The 16,665-nt window shown below is 36.3% G+C and overlaps 1 protein-coding gene across 1 annotated transcript in view; it reads left to right on the top strand.

The window, feature by feature from the left end:
- Positions 1-1,564: 1,564 nt before the first annotated feature.
- CC1H1orf141 (chromosome C1 C1orf141 homolog) overlaps positions 1,565-16,665 on the top strand; it is a 43,296-nt gene continuing 28,195 nt past the window's right edge. The window contains exons 1-3 of the mRNA XM_043575220.1: positions 1,565-2,207; positions 7,117-7,208; positions 10,491-10,648. Of these exons, the coding sequence (XP_043431155.1) occupies positions 7,134-7,208; positions 10,491-10,648 (233 nt within the window). The 5' untranslated portion in view covers positions 1,565-2,207; positions 7,117-7,133. The remainder of the gene's footprint in view (positions 2,208-7,116; positions 7,209-10,490; positions 10,649-16,665) is intronic.

The raw sequence follows: 16,665 nt of genomic DNA, 5'->3' as shown, positions 1-16,665 counted from the left end.
GAAGTAAATTTTAATTTAAGCCTCCATTTTCTAGATAATTACTCAGTCCTGTCTTTGGTTGATGAGTTGGAGCCTCTTTTGGTTTTCTTGAGCTCTTCCTTTAATAGGAGACATTTGGAACTTGATGATGAAGACTGCTTAGCAGAGTCTATTATGTTGGTAGTTGTTAAATTGGGGGTTTTTGTGTGTTTTCTTTTTGAATTATTTTTAGTCCCAAAGGTGCTGTTAAAAATGAAGTAGTACTCTTCAAAGTAACTTTTTAGTTTGATGTCATTATTCTTAGTGTGACTCAGCCTCTGATGTGCTTATAACATTGGCCCTACAACCTTGAAATTGTTCATTATGCAGCCAAGTCTTCACAGTGAGATCCGTGGGAGATTTACTGCAGGAGTGACTGGGAATTTCGTTCTGCCCTAGTTGGCAAGTTCTCTGTTTCATTGTGTTCTTTTGCAAAAACTGTCATTATTGAGCCAGTAATTAAGAACATAAATCCAAGTTTCCTTTGAAAATAATTTTACTGAATTTAGATTTGACAAGAGCCACATTTTATAACCATTTGCTCAACTTTGTGTTTCATCCTGCAGTAAATCATCCCAAATCAACATCATCTATTACAGATAAACTGGGATTACTCCCCATAAAATGATATTGTCAGAGACATCTCCAAATTAAATTGGAGTTTTCAGATCTCAGTTAGGTGTAAAATTCTTTGCCTGGTGCTGAGATTCAGAAGTGGGTAAGCATTGTTTTAGATGAGTTTCAATACGTTGCGGAAGTGATCTGTCAAAGAGTGAATTTCTGTAGTGCAGTGTACCAAATTCTGTGGTGAAAGACAAAGTACTTATAGGAGCACATGTGACGAAGAGACTATCACCAAGACAAGGCATGTGAGGATATCAAGGAAAGTTTCACCAAAGAGGTAGCTTTCATACTAGGATCTGATAAAGAATAGTCTTTTGACTGGAAGACATGAGGAGAGAACATTGCCAGGGAAAGGAAACGCATGAGGAAAAAACACGCTTGGGGAAAAGGCAGGATGTGTCTAGGGAATAGGAGTTGTAGAGTTTGGCAGAAGATCGGATGTGGTGGGAGATTAATTCCAAAGGTTGCTTGAGCCAAAGCCTGGACTGCCTTTTTTTGAAACATCTCATATGTCATCTAAAAAGAGCTTGCATGCTATTCTGCAGGTAATGGGGAGCTAGTTAAGGTTTGTGGAGCTGGACTTGGTCAACAATTCAGTATCATCAAAAATACAGTTCTTATGGAACTGTGAAAAATCAGTATTTGAGGGATGAAGAGGAAGATTGGGGCAGAAAAATTAGGGGCTGTATAGTGCAGTAATCACCTGGAAGGAAGAGTGAAATCTGAAGGCCTGGGGAAGACAATGACAGTGAAATAAAAGCAAGAATCAGAAAAGTCTTGTCCAGTTGGGATCAATGTTGCCTCATGGTTCATAAAATCTTGTGAGAGACTACTGACCTGTTCTACCCCCAAGATTCTGTGAGTTAGGCTTCTGTGACCACATAAGATCCCTACATTCCAGAAGAGAGCATTTCCTCACAAGTGTAAGTACATATGAGAACACTTCAGATGTCTCTGTATATATTTAAGAAGTGAGATCATCTCTCCCAACCCAGTTAATGTGTTGGTTGAAAGGGGGATGATTAGATCTATTTCCTTGAGTACAAACTAATTTTGCATTTTTGATGAGTCTCTAGTATGGAGACATAGTAATGTTTATCAGGGTTTTTCCCTAAATACTTACCATATTTTTAAGGCTTACACTTGTGCTTTACAGGAAAGTGAGCTTTAGTTTCTTCTCACTGAACTCAGAATAAGAATTTAATATAAAATTGAGAACAAAACTATGAAAAAATTAGAGAAAGAAAGGAAACAAGATAAGCATATGATACAATACAGAAGATACTGAATTGCTGGATTGAAACAGAAGATACAGAATTGCCAGATTAAAATAGAAGATACTGAATTGCTGAATAAAGTCTTGTTGTTTACCAAGACCCAAGGGGTTAGTGTAGGTAAAGTTAAAGAAGTATACTGTGGAAGAAGCAAGCAGGAAATTAGACATATAGAGACCATTGGTGATTGCATGATGGCAGGTATGGCAGAAAAAAAATGAAATGGTATGGAAATGCAGAATATGGATTTTGCAGGATTTATAAGTATCTCACACATCTTATCCCTAATAGGTAAGTGCCTCATTACTTGTATCTGCTTATTTTATTTACCAAACACTTATATGTCACTTATATTCATTCAATTGGACCTTGTAACAGTCCCATGAAGTAGGTATTTGCATTACTTCCATTTTACCAATTGGGCGACACAGAGAAGTTAAGCAATTAACCTACAGTCACACAGCTTATAAGTAGCAGAGCCAAGGATTCAAACCCAGGCAGTCTGACTCCAGAGTTTATGTTCTTAACCAAAATACTATGCTGCGTTTCTAAGCTTGAAGGTGGGAGAAAAAGTAATATTTTTTAATGTTATGGCTTGATCTAGAAGAACCTCAACAAGATTTGGACAATTATTTATGCAAACTCATAAATGTAAATGCTAGCTAAAACTGTCATAACATTTATAGTTGTCCATTTCCATTATGGCTGATGGCTGATTCATTCAGATTTTTAGGCAATAGGGATACAAAGATGAATTAGACATGGTTCCTGCTTTCAAGAAACACATAGCCTAGAGGAAGAATAAAATAAGGATATCAAATGGTTTAATAGAGAGTGATAAGTACTTGGATAGCAGTATATATAGGATATGATGTGAGCACAGACATTGGACATTTAAATCAGTGTACCAGAGAAGGCTTCCCTGCAGAGGTGTTATTTGTTTGGGTCTTGAAGGATGAATAGAACTTAGAAATATAGGAAATGGAAGAACAACATGGTAGATAGAGGAAACGGCAAGAGCCAAGCAACAAGTAAAAGAGGATACAACACATTGGAGGCATTGTTCATTAGGTGCCACAGTCCATTAGGACTGGGGTATCAAGTATACATTTGGAAGGAGCAGATGGGGTTAAAGACTTAGAGGCCAAACTATGATTCGCACATGATATATCAAGGAGCTTGACCCTTTGTCCTGAAAGCAGTAGGGATAGATTGAAGCTTTCATCAGGGAGGTGTGTGTGTGTGTGTGTGTGTGTGTGTGTGTGTGTGTGTGTGCATGTGTGTGTGTGTGTTTTCTTAAGAAAATAAGTCAGACAAACGTGAAGGATAGAATGGAGGATAGAATGGATCAAATGTATAGACATATTTTGAAAACTATGGCAATAATCCAGGCATCAAATGATGGAACCCTAAACCAAGGCAGTAGCAATGTGAATGGATAAGAGAAGAAAAACTGAGAGGATACGTAGGATGTAGGATATACAAGATAAAGTGATTGTGTATGTTTAGGGAGGGGATAAGAAGGAGTTTTCCAGAAGAGTGGTGACCAAATCCTGTTTTGGGGAATAGCTGCATTAGAATGGCTTTAAAAAACAGATTCCGCACGTTCAGCTCCATAAATTCTGACTTAGCAGGACTGGGGTGACAACTGGAAATCTGGATTCCTTGGAAGTTTCTGAATTCATTTGTCAATGAGAAGGATTGAGAACCATTACAATGCCTAAGTTTATGGGCTGGGTGACTAAGAGATAACTAATGTGATAATAAAGGTTGGAAGAGACTTTTGACTGAAGAAGAGGAAAGGTGTGGACAAGTTTGCTTTTAGATTAATTTGGGTTACCTGTAGGAAATCTGGGTAGAGCTAGGAACATAGGTTTGGAACTCGAAAGAGAGATTTTCGTGTGAAAGTAGATGGTGGTAGATGAAGCCAGGAGTTTGGGTGGTCATCCTGAAGAAAATATGGAATAATGAAAAAGATGGCCTGAGCCCTTAGAAACATTAGTATTTAAGGAGTGATCTGAGGAAGAAGGAATCTTCAGAGAGAGTAAGAAGATGTGACTGTTGTCATAGAAACCAAGGGAGGGCAGATTTTCCATAGAAAGGTGTGGCTAACATTAACAAGAGTTGTAGACATTCAAATAAGGTAAATAGGAGCAGAAAAGTGCCCACTTATTTATAAGATGGTGACCCTGGTGACCAGAGCAGATATAGTATAGAAGGAAGCCAAATGATGGTAAATTAAGAAGGAAAAGAGATGTAAGTATACATGAGCATTTTAAGAAATTTGTCACTAAGGGAAGGTGAGAGAGAATAACAGCTAGTAGGATTAGGAGAAGAATTTTTTTTTTTTTTTAAACCAGAAGAGGTGTGAGCATGCTAAGGAGAAGCAACTGGTAAAGAAAAGAGAATGACAGATACTAGAGAGAGGCTACACCAATGGAAATAATTCTTTTAGGACAGAAGTAATAGAGTCTAGAGTACACTGGGAGGGGTTAACTTTGAAAAGGAGAGACAACAATTCCATTAAAATTAAAATACAAGTGAGATGGGAATGGACGCAGATAAGATTTTGGCATGAGAGAGAGAAGTTGAAGTTCTACTTGATGGTCTCTGTTTTCTTAGTGATACAGGAGAGCCCATCTGCCTTGCCCAGGAAGGTAATATCTGTCAGGTCCAACTTCCTCAGTAAATTTGATGGAGTACCTAGCACCATATCTCTCTTGTAATACAGTTAGGTAGCCAAATGAAGAAATGAACAAATAAATGCATGCCATCAAATGATAATATATACTCACAGAAATAGAATTCATGAAGTAGAATATGTGCCCATAGAAAAAGAAGTATGAAGTATGAAGCCAATATTCTGGAAATGAAATGAAAGTGCAAATGATTGAATCAAAAAAGGACTGAAACTCAGAAGGTCATATCAAGGAACATATGATGCAGAATTTAGCATTAAAGGATTAGTTTTTAGTTTATGCAAAGCAGTTGGGATACACTGTCATATTAGACCTGCCTGATACAGCTAAGCCCTTGGTACCCTTGGTATAATGATGAAAGTAAGCAAGTTAGTCTAAAGTGTTTCCTCACCTCCACTTTATCCCAGGGAGATTTAGCCATTAGAAACCCCTGGCACACTGCAAACTGAAAAAAAAAGTATAGGCTTCAAAATATGAAAATAAAACTACAAAACTGAAATTAATAACATTCTGTCAACTTCATTAACTTCAAATTTAGTATTCATAAAAACTGTCATTGACCCTTAAAAATAATTTGTTAATTAGATTTTCTCACTTCAAAACAAAAAAACTCATAGTTGGCTAAGTGTCCAACTTCAGCGCAGGTCGTGATCTCACGGTTTGTCAGTTCGAGCCCCGCATCGGGCTCTGTGCTGACAGCTCAGAGCCTGGAGCCCGCTTCAGATTCTGTGTCTCCCTCTCTCTCTGCCCTTCCCCTACTCATGCTCTTTCTCTCTCTCTCTCTCTCAAAAATAATTAAACATTAAAAATACCTCATGATATGCACAGTGATTTGCCAGGAATCAAATCATAGCTAAATAATTGACTAGCAAAATAATTTTAAATAAACAACAGAATTCCTTCAAATTACAGCTGTGTGTGTGTGTGTATGTGTGTGTGTGTAAAATGTGATGATATGGTGCATCCTAAAATGTCTGTTGTGATGTTGAAGATGTGTGGAAAGTGAGAGGTGTAGGACATCTTACTCTTTAAAAATACCTGCTTTCTGTTCCCTCTCACAAGGAAGCCGTGTGTCTCAGTTGTCCCTTGTGTCATTTATACCTTCCCCAAATTGGGAAACCCATTCACTTCAGTATGCTGGTTCCTACAGTTAGGAAAGCCTTTCTTTCCCTGATTGAGAAATAGAAATCTTTTGTCTCCAATAGAAGAAATTTTGGAGAGAAATATGGGAGCCTTCTCCACCCCACCTTGAACTCATATTATGCGTAAGAAAAACACAGAAACTAAAATTCCTTTAGTTGCTTTTAGGATATATGAGAGGATTGGTTCCTGGATCACAAAAGACAACACATAGCATCCAGATAATCTAAAATGTCTGCCAAAATCTGTCCCTTACTCTTCAATAGGAGACCCAGAAAGTCCGAGGTACTCATAATTGTGCTAACACCCTTGCCTGCACATCCCGTCTCCAACTTGCAACTTCAAGTTATGATGTTCGTAACAAGGCAAACAATCTGCCTTGCAGCCCCATAGCTCAGAAGAGTCCAAGAGTAGAAAAGATAGTTAAGAGAAATCAAGTACTAAATAATGTGAGCTTTTGGCATAGAATCGTTAATCCTTGGCTTTTCATGTATTATTGTCTTTGTGTCTTTGTGAGATATTGATTGAATAATATGCAATATGGGAGAAATAGCGTAGACATTTTTGAGCCAGAAAGAACTTTAGTGTTGACATTGATGTGCCTTAGAAATATTGATGAATTCAGTACTTCCTATGAACCATACAACTTCTACATTTAAATGCCACTGGAACCCATTCAATTCACTGAGCAAAAATATAGTGGGAGCTTTGGGTTAATACTCTGATTCTTGCCTCTACTCAGCTCCTCCTAGTTATTTGTGTTGCATTGGAAAGGTATTTTGTGTCCTGATGTCTAACATTCAGGTCCCCAAGCCTAATATGGGCTGCCTGACCCCAGATGTAATTTTCAGCAATATTAATTGACTAGAGAATATTTATTATTATGGCAGTAGGACCCAACCAGCTTGACAGCTGCTCCTTCTGTGTGACTGATCGCCTTCGAGTGCTGTATTAACAGTCTTGGATCATTGACCAATTTAATTTGAATGCAATTAATTATACAAATGTGAGCTCTTCACATTTACTTTCATTAAAATTATATCACAACAAAAAGAAAATAGATATAAATCAAGCCACATGTCCTTGCTTCAAGTATGAGTCAATTCTGGGTCAATTTCCCTTTATCATACATTTAAAAATTCCTAAGGTTCACACACATCTGGGAGTTCTGATCATGTGACCTTTTTGTCTAAAAAACTTGGGTACCCCTACAGTTCCATGACCTATTCCATGATCTCTACAGTTCTCTTTTGTACCCCAAACAGAAATGTAAATGTGGATCTCTTATGCCTAAATATTCAATTATATGTTTAAATTTTAATTGTTTTGGAGATTTTTTCTTTTTTCTCCTTTTTAAATAGGAATTTACTGACTGAAAATGGCAGAAAAAATCTTAGAGAAGTTAGATATTCTGGATGAGCAGGCAAAGATGCTCTTGGCCAGAAGAGCAAAGGTTTGTAAATAAAAGCTAAAATAAAATTTAATCATTAAAATGTTATTTCAAATGTGAATGATTATCTTTATTTTTTAGTTAATGATGCAGTAGTATGGAGTTGTAAACTAATTTGTAAAAAGCAAATCATTATATTCAAAAAGTCATCTAGGTAAGTGTATACTATAAGGAATTAACTAGATATACCAGGTAACTTCTGGATAGCTGCCACATTATATTAGGATATAATGTATCTAAGGTGATTAAGATAAAAAATCAAATAAGCAGTCAAATAGTAAATGTGACTACTCCTATAGTTCTCATTAATATGTTAAACATATAAAAAGTTATTTAATTGGTTTATTAAAAGGAAGAAAATATTTGGTGTAGTTACCAAATTAAAAGTAAAGGTCATAAAAATTAAATAACATGAGACTTTTATAAAATTCAATATAAAATGTTAATAAAGAATATAATTTTCAAAAACTAGATTTTTAGCACATATGAGGAATTTAATTTGGTTACACAAAGACTTGCAAAATAATTTAACAATGTGGATAAATGAGGCATGAAGAGCATAGAGTCTCAGAAATCAAGGAAGACAGCACAAAGAGGAACTCTGAAGTGACTGAACATATTTGTGAACCTGAAAATGAAAACGTTAATGCTTGAATAATAACCTTTCTCTTTTTTTCATAACTGTCTCCTTTTATTAGAAAAAAAAGAGAAATATTGGGAAAACCAATAAATTCTTTCTGTCATTGCTACCCAAATTTTGAAATAGCAAACCAGGAGTAACTTACTAATGCAACCATATTAGATTTAAGCACCCCAAAGTTCACTCCTTTTTAATTTTCTTGTTTAAAATGAAATGTATTTTAGAAAATATAATCAGAGATAAATCTTTGTAATTTGTCCTGAAATTCCCTTTTATATGAATTTTAAGTTATGATTAGTAATAATAATTCTTACCTTTTTTACTAGGGTCTTCTTTTGTGTAAACCATTTCCATAAATATTCTCATTTTGTGTTACTATGTCTAGTTCATGTGTTACTAATAGAGGATTTTCTGGAAATTCTTTTTAAGTATATACAATCAAATTTAAATTTTTTCTTATTTTTAATGTTATTTATTTATTATTTTTATTTTAGAGAGAGAGAGCATGAGCAGGGGTGGGGGCAGAGGGAGAGAGAGAGAGAGAGAGAGAGAGAGAGAATCTTAGGCAGGCTCCTTGCTGAGCATGGAGCCTTATGTGGGCTCAATCCCATGACCCTAGGAGCAGTTTTACATATATACATATTTATATATATAAATTATGCTTAAAGGAAATTACATAAAGAAAAATTGTCTTTGGCCTCCTCAACTGCTTCCTTGGGGCAAACAAAATTTAGCAATTTGGGTTTATCCATCCACATCTTCTTTTGTGCTGTTACAAAGATATACAAATATTATCTATGTATGCATAAACCCATTTATCTTTACATATACTCACAATATAAATATACAGGTACACATACACATACATACACCTACATACATTTACGAAGGTGAATTGTCTCTATTTTCTTTTTTAACGACCAAAAAATGAGATGAAAATATATAAATCACTTTGGTAATTGCTTCTTTATTTTTTTAACTTTTATATTTTGAAATTAATATCAAGTCATAGGAAGTTGCAGAGGTACTACAGAGTCCCATGTCCCTTTCACCCAGTTGCCCCCAGTAGTGACATCTTATATGGGTAGTGTACAATATCAAAACCAGTATGAATCCCAACCCATATTAACATTGGCATATTACCATTAACCAGACTACAGATTTCATTTAGTTTTCACCATTTATAAACCTGCCTTCATTTGTGTGTATAGGTTTATCAGTTTTATCCCATAAGAGATTTGTGTAATCACTACCACAATCAAGATACAGCACGTACCCATCACCATGAAAGAACTCCCTCATGTTATTTTTCTGTATTTGTATCCATATCCGCACTTCATTCCCCATCTATCCCTGGCAATGGCTAATCTGTTCTCCAATCTTTAAAATTCAGTAATTTTGAGAATGTTATATAAATGGAACCATTCAGTATGTGAAATTTTGAGATTGACTTTTCACTAAGCATAATGCCCTTGAGGGCCTTTTAAGATTTTGCATGAATCAATAGCCTTATTATTATAAATAATATGTAAATTTTGTTGCTGAGTAGTATGCCATTATATGAATACACAGAGTTTCAACCACTCACCCATTGAAGGACGTTTGGGTTTTTTTCAGTATTTTGCTTTTAAAAATAAAGCTGCTTTAAAAAAAAGATTAAAGAGAGCTGCTGTGAATATTTGTGTACAGGTTTTTGTGTGAGCATAAGTTTTCATTTCTCTGGGGTAAATGCCCAAGAATGTAATTGTTGGTGCAATTTCCATCTCTTAAACACAACAAGGTCAAGGCCACGAGGTTTGATGTGAGTTCCCCCTCACTGCTTCTCAGCCAGGAAACTACCTTCAATAAGCAAGCTGAGCCATTGTGGGATTTACCTCATTTGTTTCCCTTTTCTCAGGGATTATGGTTCCCCCTCTGCCTGTTCTCTAATGCCTGATTACAGTTGTTTTCATATGTTTTGTCTGGGTTTCTAGTTGTTTACAGCAGGAGGGCAATTCCTGTAGCGCTTAATCCTTTCCTGGCAGAAGCAGAAGTTCCTATCCTTTGACTTGCTGTCAAATTTTTCATCACTTTATTCCTCTGGGCAATGCTGAGAGAATTTTTTAGAAAAGATTTCTGGCTCCTTAACTAACTTGTTAGCTATATCCTTTTCCCTCTTCAGTCCATCTATATAAATATTTGAACAAAGTCTTTTGATTGCTTTCTTCACTTCATCTCTGGCTTACGCAACTAGACAAATGTTGGAGTGATTCATCACGTGCATGGGGACAGCAAGAGCAGCAGGTTAGAGATCAACTTGCTCTCCTTCCAATAACTCTATGTATCAGTGTTTTCTTTGTGTAATATATAGGTCACTCTTAAATTCTGAATTTTAGAATTAGGAGGGAGCCTTCATGATCATCTAGTCCAACATCCTATCATTTCATCAATAGGAAAAGAGTAGCTCAGGTCACACAGCAATGGTATAAAAAATGTTGGTACACAGGCCCCCCAGCTTTTAATCTGTAATATTTTGCTATTAGTGACTGGCACATAAATTCTGTGTGAGTGCATAAAGTGAGACTAATTTCATCCTTTCCATACAGGATTTTTCCTATATGAAAAGTGCTCATTTTTTTGTGTGTTGTACTTTGGATTTATTGCAGAAAAACAGACTTCAGAGTCAAGTAAAGAAAAAGACTTTGGTTACACCACTGACATTTGATTTTCAGTTGGAATTTGAAGAGGCTATTGCTCCATCCACATGTAAGAACATATCCAGGAGCACAGAAGACAAGTCATTTGGTATTAAAAAACCAAAAAGGTAACCATCCTAATTACCTCAAACTTTCAGTTGGACGTTTTTTGGTGTGTTTTTTTTTTTAATTTTTTTAACGTTTATTTATTTTTGAGACAGAGAGAGACAGAGCATGAACAGGGGAGGGGCAGAGAGAGAGGGAGACACAGAATCGGAAGCAGGCTCCAGGCTCTGAGCCATCAGCCCAGAGCCCGATGCCAGGCTCAAACTCACGGACCGTGAGATCGTGACCTGAGCTGAAGTTGGAGGCTTAACCGACTGAGCCACCCAGGCGCCCTCAGTTGGACGTTTTAAAGCATTACTGTAGATTTGTTTTAGATTATGTAATCTGTATTAAATGTAAGCTTTGTCAAACATAGGCATGTTTCATAGTGCTTATGAGTTACACCATACTCATTCAGCATTCTGAATAAATTAGTTTATAAAATATTTATTGTAGTTTATTATTACAGGTGTTATTAGATAGTAATTACAATTCTGGATTTTTAAAGAAAGACTTGTCTTGAATTCTATTACATTGCCCCAGATTAATGTCAGGATTTATTTCAAATTTTAGACCAATAGACTGCCAAAAGAAGTCCACCTAGAAAACCAAGTAAGGCAGTTTCTCTATGTACTTATAAGAGATAGCCTGAATATGTCATAGTTGGTCTTTCACTGGCATTGTGGACAGGCATAATGCTATATAATTTTTCTAGGCATCAGAAATGTAGAGGAGAGCCCAGACAAAAGAAATAATAAGATGTAGAATGAATAGAACTTCTATCGTACCTTGATGGTAGTGTGGACACTGTTCTTACCTCATTTATTCTGTGTAAACACTCAGTGTGTTCAGTGCAGTTTTATAGATGAGAAGCCCATCTCGGTGGGGTTAGATAACTTGCCCAAGGTCACACAGGTAAGTGGCTCAAACTGGATTTAAACTCTAGCGGTTCGATTTCAGACTTGTGCTCTTTATCACTCATGCAACTGGATGAATGTTGGATGGCAAGTTTATCACTACCCCATTCTGAATGTAGAATGGCTTGCAGCTTTCGGGCTTGGTTACTAAGTGCATTATGACATTTTGTACTTAGGTAGAGAATATATGATGAAACACAGATTGAGATAGAGAAGAGGATTACAGTGATAAGGTCTGAGTTTCATTTTGGATATATTAAGTTTTAGATGTCTATGGGGCATTGAGGAGGGGGCATTCTTCTTCTAGGAAGCAACCCATTCTTGGCAGGAAGTCCTTTTTAGCTGTAACAGAATGATTGCTTAAGTAACAGAGCATAAGGCAGAACGTTTCTGTCCTCATATCAACAATGATATCCTGGTTATATGGGTTATATTGGATAAACTCAGTTCCTCTGTATCTGAAGATACAGTTCCTGGTCTTGTAAGTTTTGTTAATTATAATTCAGGAGGCCAGTCTCCACCAGTGCTCTTAAGCCTCACTCCTACACTGAGTTGTGATGGCAGATACACTTCACACAGCTGATTCCTGTGAACACTAATGACAGAGATGAACTGCTCTAGCCCAGTGGGTCTCAAACATGGAGGGCTCCTTAAAACACAGAGTGCTGGACTGCACCTGCAGAGTTTTTGATTTAATATTTTTGATTCAGTAGGTCTGGGTGGGGCCTGACAATTTGTACATCTAATAGGTTTCCAGGTAATGCTGGTGCTGCTGGTCCAGGGACCATCCTTTGAGTCTCTGCTCTAGCTTATGTCCTGCTGATCTAGCTGCCCAACACCAACATCTGTTCATTCCAGTTTTCTTCCATAGTTTGCTGAATATCATAGTGCCTCTCAGCCGGGTGCTGTGATCACCTAATTGATGTAAACCTTCCCAGGTTTATTTGTAGCTGTGCTTTGCCTTCAGACTAGTAGTTTTCAACCCACGTGCACATTAGTATTACTTGGGGAGCTTTAAAATAATTGGATTCTACTTTAATTAGTTTGGAGTAGACCCCAGGCATTACTATTTTTAAGATTCCCCAAAAGATTCTTACATAAAACTAAGAATGAGAACTATTCAAATTCTTAGGGCTTTTTTTCTCAGTTACTCCCAGAGACATGTTTCCCATGTAACTATCAGTTCAGGATTTCAGCATTTTTCTGGGATAAATGGGAACCGAAACAATATTAAAGATATCTTTCAGCTAATCTGTGTATAGTCTCTAAGATTTCTCATTAAACACCAAATATACTCTTCTCTGCAACTTTTCATAAATGGACCTTTTACAAAAGAGTCATATTCATTTTAGCAAAATTCCCTTTTAAAAATTACCTGGAATAAAGATAAAGTGGGGCACCTGGGTGGCTCAGTTGTTTGTGTGCAACTCTTGGTGTCAGCTCAGGTTATGATCCTGAGATTCATGGGATCAAGCACCCAGTGCTGACAGTGCAAGACCTCTGTGCTGACAGTGCAAGACCGCCTTTGGATTCTCTCTCTCCCTCTCTCTCTCTGCCCCTCCCCCAGTGGTGAGTGAGCACTCTCTCTCTCTTTCTCTCTCTCCTTTAAAAAAAATAAAGGAAAGACAAAGTGATTTCTCTATTACTTAAGCATTTAGTGCTGCATTATCAGTTGAAAATGGCAATTTTACTACTTATAAAGTGGTAAGAAATAGAAAACAAGTTAGGAATAAGGAGGTTGATTAAGGGTATTTAAATTGTCACTGAAAGTTAGCTCAGTAAATAATTCAAAGCTACTGAAGTTACAAAAAATAATATTTTTCTTTTTTTTAACGTTTATCTATTTATTTTGAGAGAGAGAGCAAAAGCAGGGGAGGGGCAGAGAGAGAGGGAGAAAGAGAATCCCAAGCAGGATTCTCTCAGTGTGGAAGCTGATACAGGGTTCAAACTCAAAAATGGTGAGATCATGACCTGAGCCAAAATCAAGAGTTAGACAGTTAACTGACACAGCCATTTAGGCTCCCCAAAAATATTTCCCTTTAGATTAATAGATTAATAGGGGCTATTCATTAGAAGAATTATTGTCCTAAAAATAAATCTATAATGAGACCTGTCAAAAGAATATTCCTTTTAGAAATAGTTTTATGACAATAGGATAAACTTGCATATAGAAAAGATAGTTAAATATTAATGAAGGATTCTCTTGCAGCCTGTAGTGAAATTTAATTGGCCACATTCCTTCTTCCTTTCGTTCAATATGCATGTCTTATACTCTATGTGACATTAGACTGGCACAGAGATTAAGAGGATGAGGTTTATAGGCCAGTTGCCAGGTTTGTATCTTAGCTTTACTTACTACTAATTGTGACCTTGGACAAGTTACATAACCTTTTGTGTCTCAGTATCCTCATATTTACAGTGTGGATAATAATAGTATGTATTCCATAGGGTTGTTTTGCAAATTAAATGTATTGACATGTGTGAAGAGTTTAAAATTCCCCAACATACAATAGTCACTCAGAAAAAAACAAAACAAAAACAAAACCCAGCAATAAAAATATAAACTGTATTAAACATAAGGGAAGGGAAGGAAAAATAAGATAAAAACAGAGAGGCAAACCATAAGAGACTCTTAAATACAGAGAACAAACCAAGGATTTCTGGAGGGGTATTGAGTGGGGGATGGGCACTTGTGATGAGCATTGGATGTTATATATTAATGATGAATCACTGGGTTCTACTCCCAAAACCAGTACTGAAATAAATAAATAAATAAATAAGCTGTATTTTTGAAATATGCAATCATATATTCTAATCATTAAAAATAAGATAGTAAATGAGATACACAAGCCATGTTTACATATGGCAATAATTTCTAAAATCTTAGGTAAAGTATGACTTATGGGTAAGTAGGGTAGGGTGGCCTGGGAACAGGAAGGATAGAGAAGATGGAGGCTTTTACGTGAGTAGACGCAGAGATTCATGCCTCATTCCTGCTGCCCACACCATTTCTCAGTTATGTAAGCACAGGCTCCTTCAAGGCCCCAGGAGGATTCTGGGAAGGTAACAACATCAACTCCAGCTCTCTATGGGGAGAGGTTCGCTACTAGGCTGAACACTGCCTCTTCTCTGTACCTGGAAGAGGACTCCTTATTATTGCTCATACCTAGAGGAGCCTGACATTCTAGAGCAGGGCCTCTTTACACTAACTGCCCACTTGAGAGTTTTTGGAAAATATGCTGAGCCCTGCCTAGAGATCATGATTTAACTATGGGCAGGGGGGCGGGGGGGGGGATGTCTGGACATTGGTGTGTTTTCAGAGCACCCTAGATGATTCTAGTATACATCTAAAAATTTAAGAAACATTTCTAGAGGCCTCTTCATTTGTCACTCCTTTAATCAAGAGACCCTCTTATGACAGCTTGTTTGCCACTGATACTCTGCAAAAGAATCTTATCTGTCACTGACTGATATTACCTGAGTCTCAAATAGCCTCACCTTTATATGTGCTGAGGAAACTCACACTCATTGAAATGAGAGGTTGAAGAGAAATCCCTCATTTAAGGGGACTCATATGAAGGAGGGAGATAAAGACAATTAAAACAAGTGACTCATGATGAGGTAGATAATGGAAGAAACAGAAGAAAACTTAGGATAATATATATCTTAAGGACAGAAATAATCAGGGAAAAGGGATTTAAAAATATTTCTGGATCAAAAATTGAGTAGGAAAATAAAAATAGAATACAGTTAAAAACAGTATTGACAGTCTAGAAGGTCAAATAGAAGCAATATCTTATGAAAATACAAAAAAAAAAAAGAAAATCAGATTGAAAAGAGATATATACTAAGATTTCAAGATATTCAACCTGGAAATATATACCTAATACATAAATCAGGAAAGTAAGAAACATAGTAAGGAAATAAAGAAATATTAGGGGAAAATGACCTTTTTTTGAAGACAGACTTGAATTTTCAGATCAAAAGGAATACCAACTGCTAGACTTACAGTAAAATTGTTTAAGTCCAAAGGCAGAAAAATAATGGTTAATTACAAAGGAAAGGAAGTCAAATGAGTTTTATATGTCTCATCTGCATCTCTGAGGCTAGAAAACAATAAACAATTTTAAACTTTTGAACAGAATGGCAATCCAGGAATCCTCTATTTAGATGAATCATCATTTATATATGAGAACAAAAGAGAAATTTTTGGATATGAAAAACTAGAAGGTAATCCACCTATATATTCTTTCTGAGACATTTACCTGGAGAAATATTTTATGCAAGTTAAAATCAAATATAATTAAAATAAAGATCCAAACTGGATGTCTTTATGACAAAAAAATGTAGTTAGAATTCTCCCATGGTACCAGAACGAAAGCTCTGGACCTTCGTTTCACAGTGGCTGTTCTGTAAAAACATAAAACATTCCAAAGCAGGGAAGTTATCCATAACAGATTCCTATTTGGGAAGAGGCAGCTTTTGAAGCAATCCCCATACTTCCATCTGAGCTGTGTCCTGATCTTGGGTTTCTTCCCTTTATGCACCAGTGCCATTTCATATCCATTCCATGGATGTGCAGTAACCTTCCTTTAACTCCAGCCCATGCAGCACAAAATCAAGGCCTTTACCTATATTCCTTTAACTCAACTGCAACAAGGTATAATTTTACAGGGGATTTTTCTAAATATAAGACCCTAAAAGAGGGAGTGAAGGTGGATGAATTAAAAAAATTACAAGCAGCTCAAAACCAATACAACTTATAAAGAGAAGATTTATGATTTTATTCTAGTGAATTAAACCATCAAATTTATAATCCAAGTTTAATTCTTTATATTACATAAGAATCTAGTGCTAGAAACTCAATTTTTATTCTTAGGCTCTTAGCCTCCCATTTGTTCTTCCTGCTGCTGGGGAAAAAAAATCTCCATGGATCTCTTATATTTCTGTACATCTTATGAGAAGAGGCACTGGTTACCTTGTTCCTAGCTTCTCAAGGATTTTTGTATAACAAATAGCCTTGAAAGAGGTAGTGCTTTTCTTTGAGCAAGAGCAGGTATGTTACTATTCATTATAAAAAATTTGGGTTCTGTAAGCTCAGGGTTCCACTCTTGTAACAACGC

This window comes from Prionailurus bengalensis, chromosome C1 (genome assembly GCF_016509475.1).
Source record: "Prionailurus bengalensis isolate Pbe53 chromosome C1, Fcat_Pben_1.1_paternal_pri, whole genome shotgun sequence".
Lineage (NCBI taxonomy): Eukaryota > Metazoa > Chordata > Mammalia > Carnivora > Felidae > Prionailurus > Prionailurus bengalensis.
This window is presented reverse-complemented; position numbering and strand designations above follow the sequence as displayed.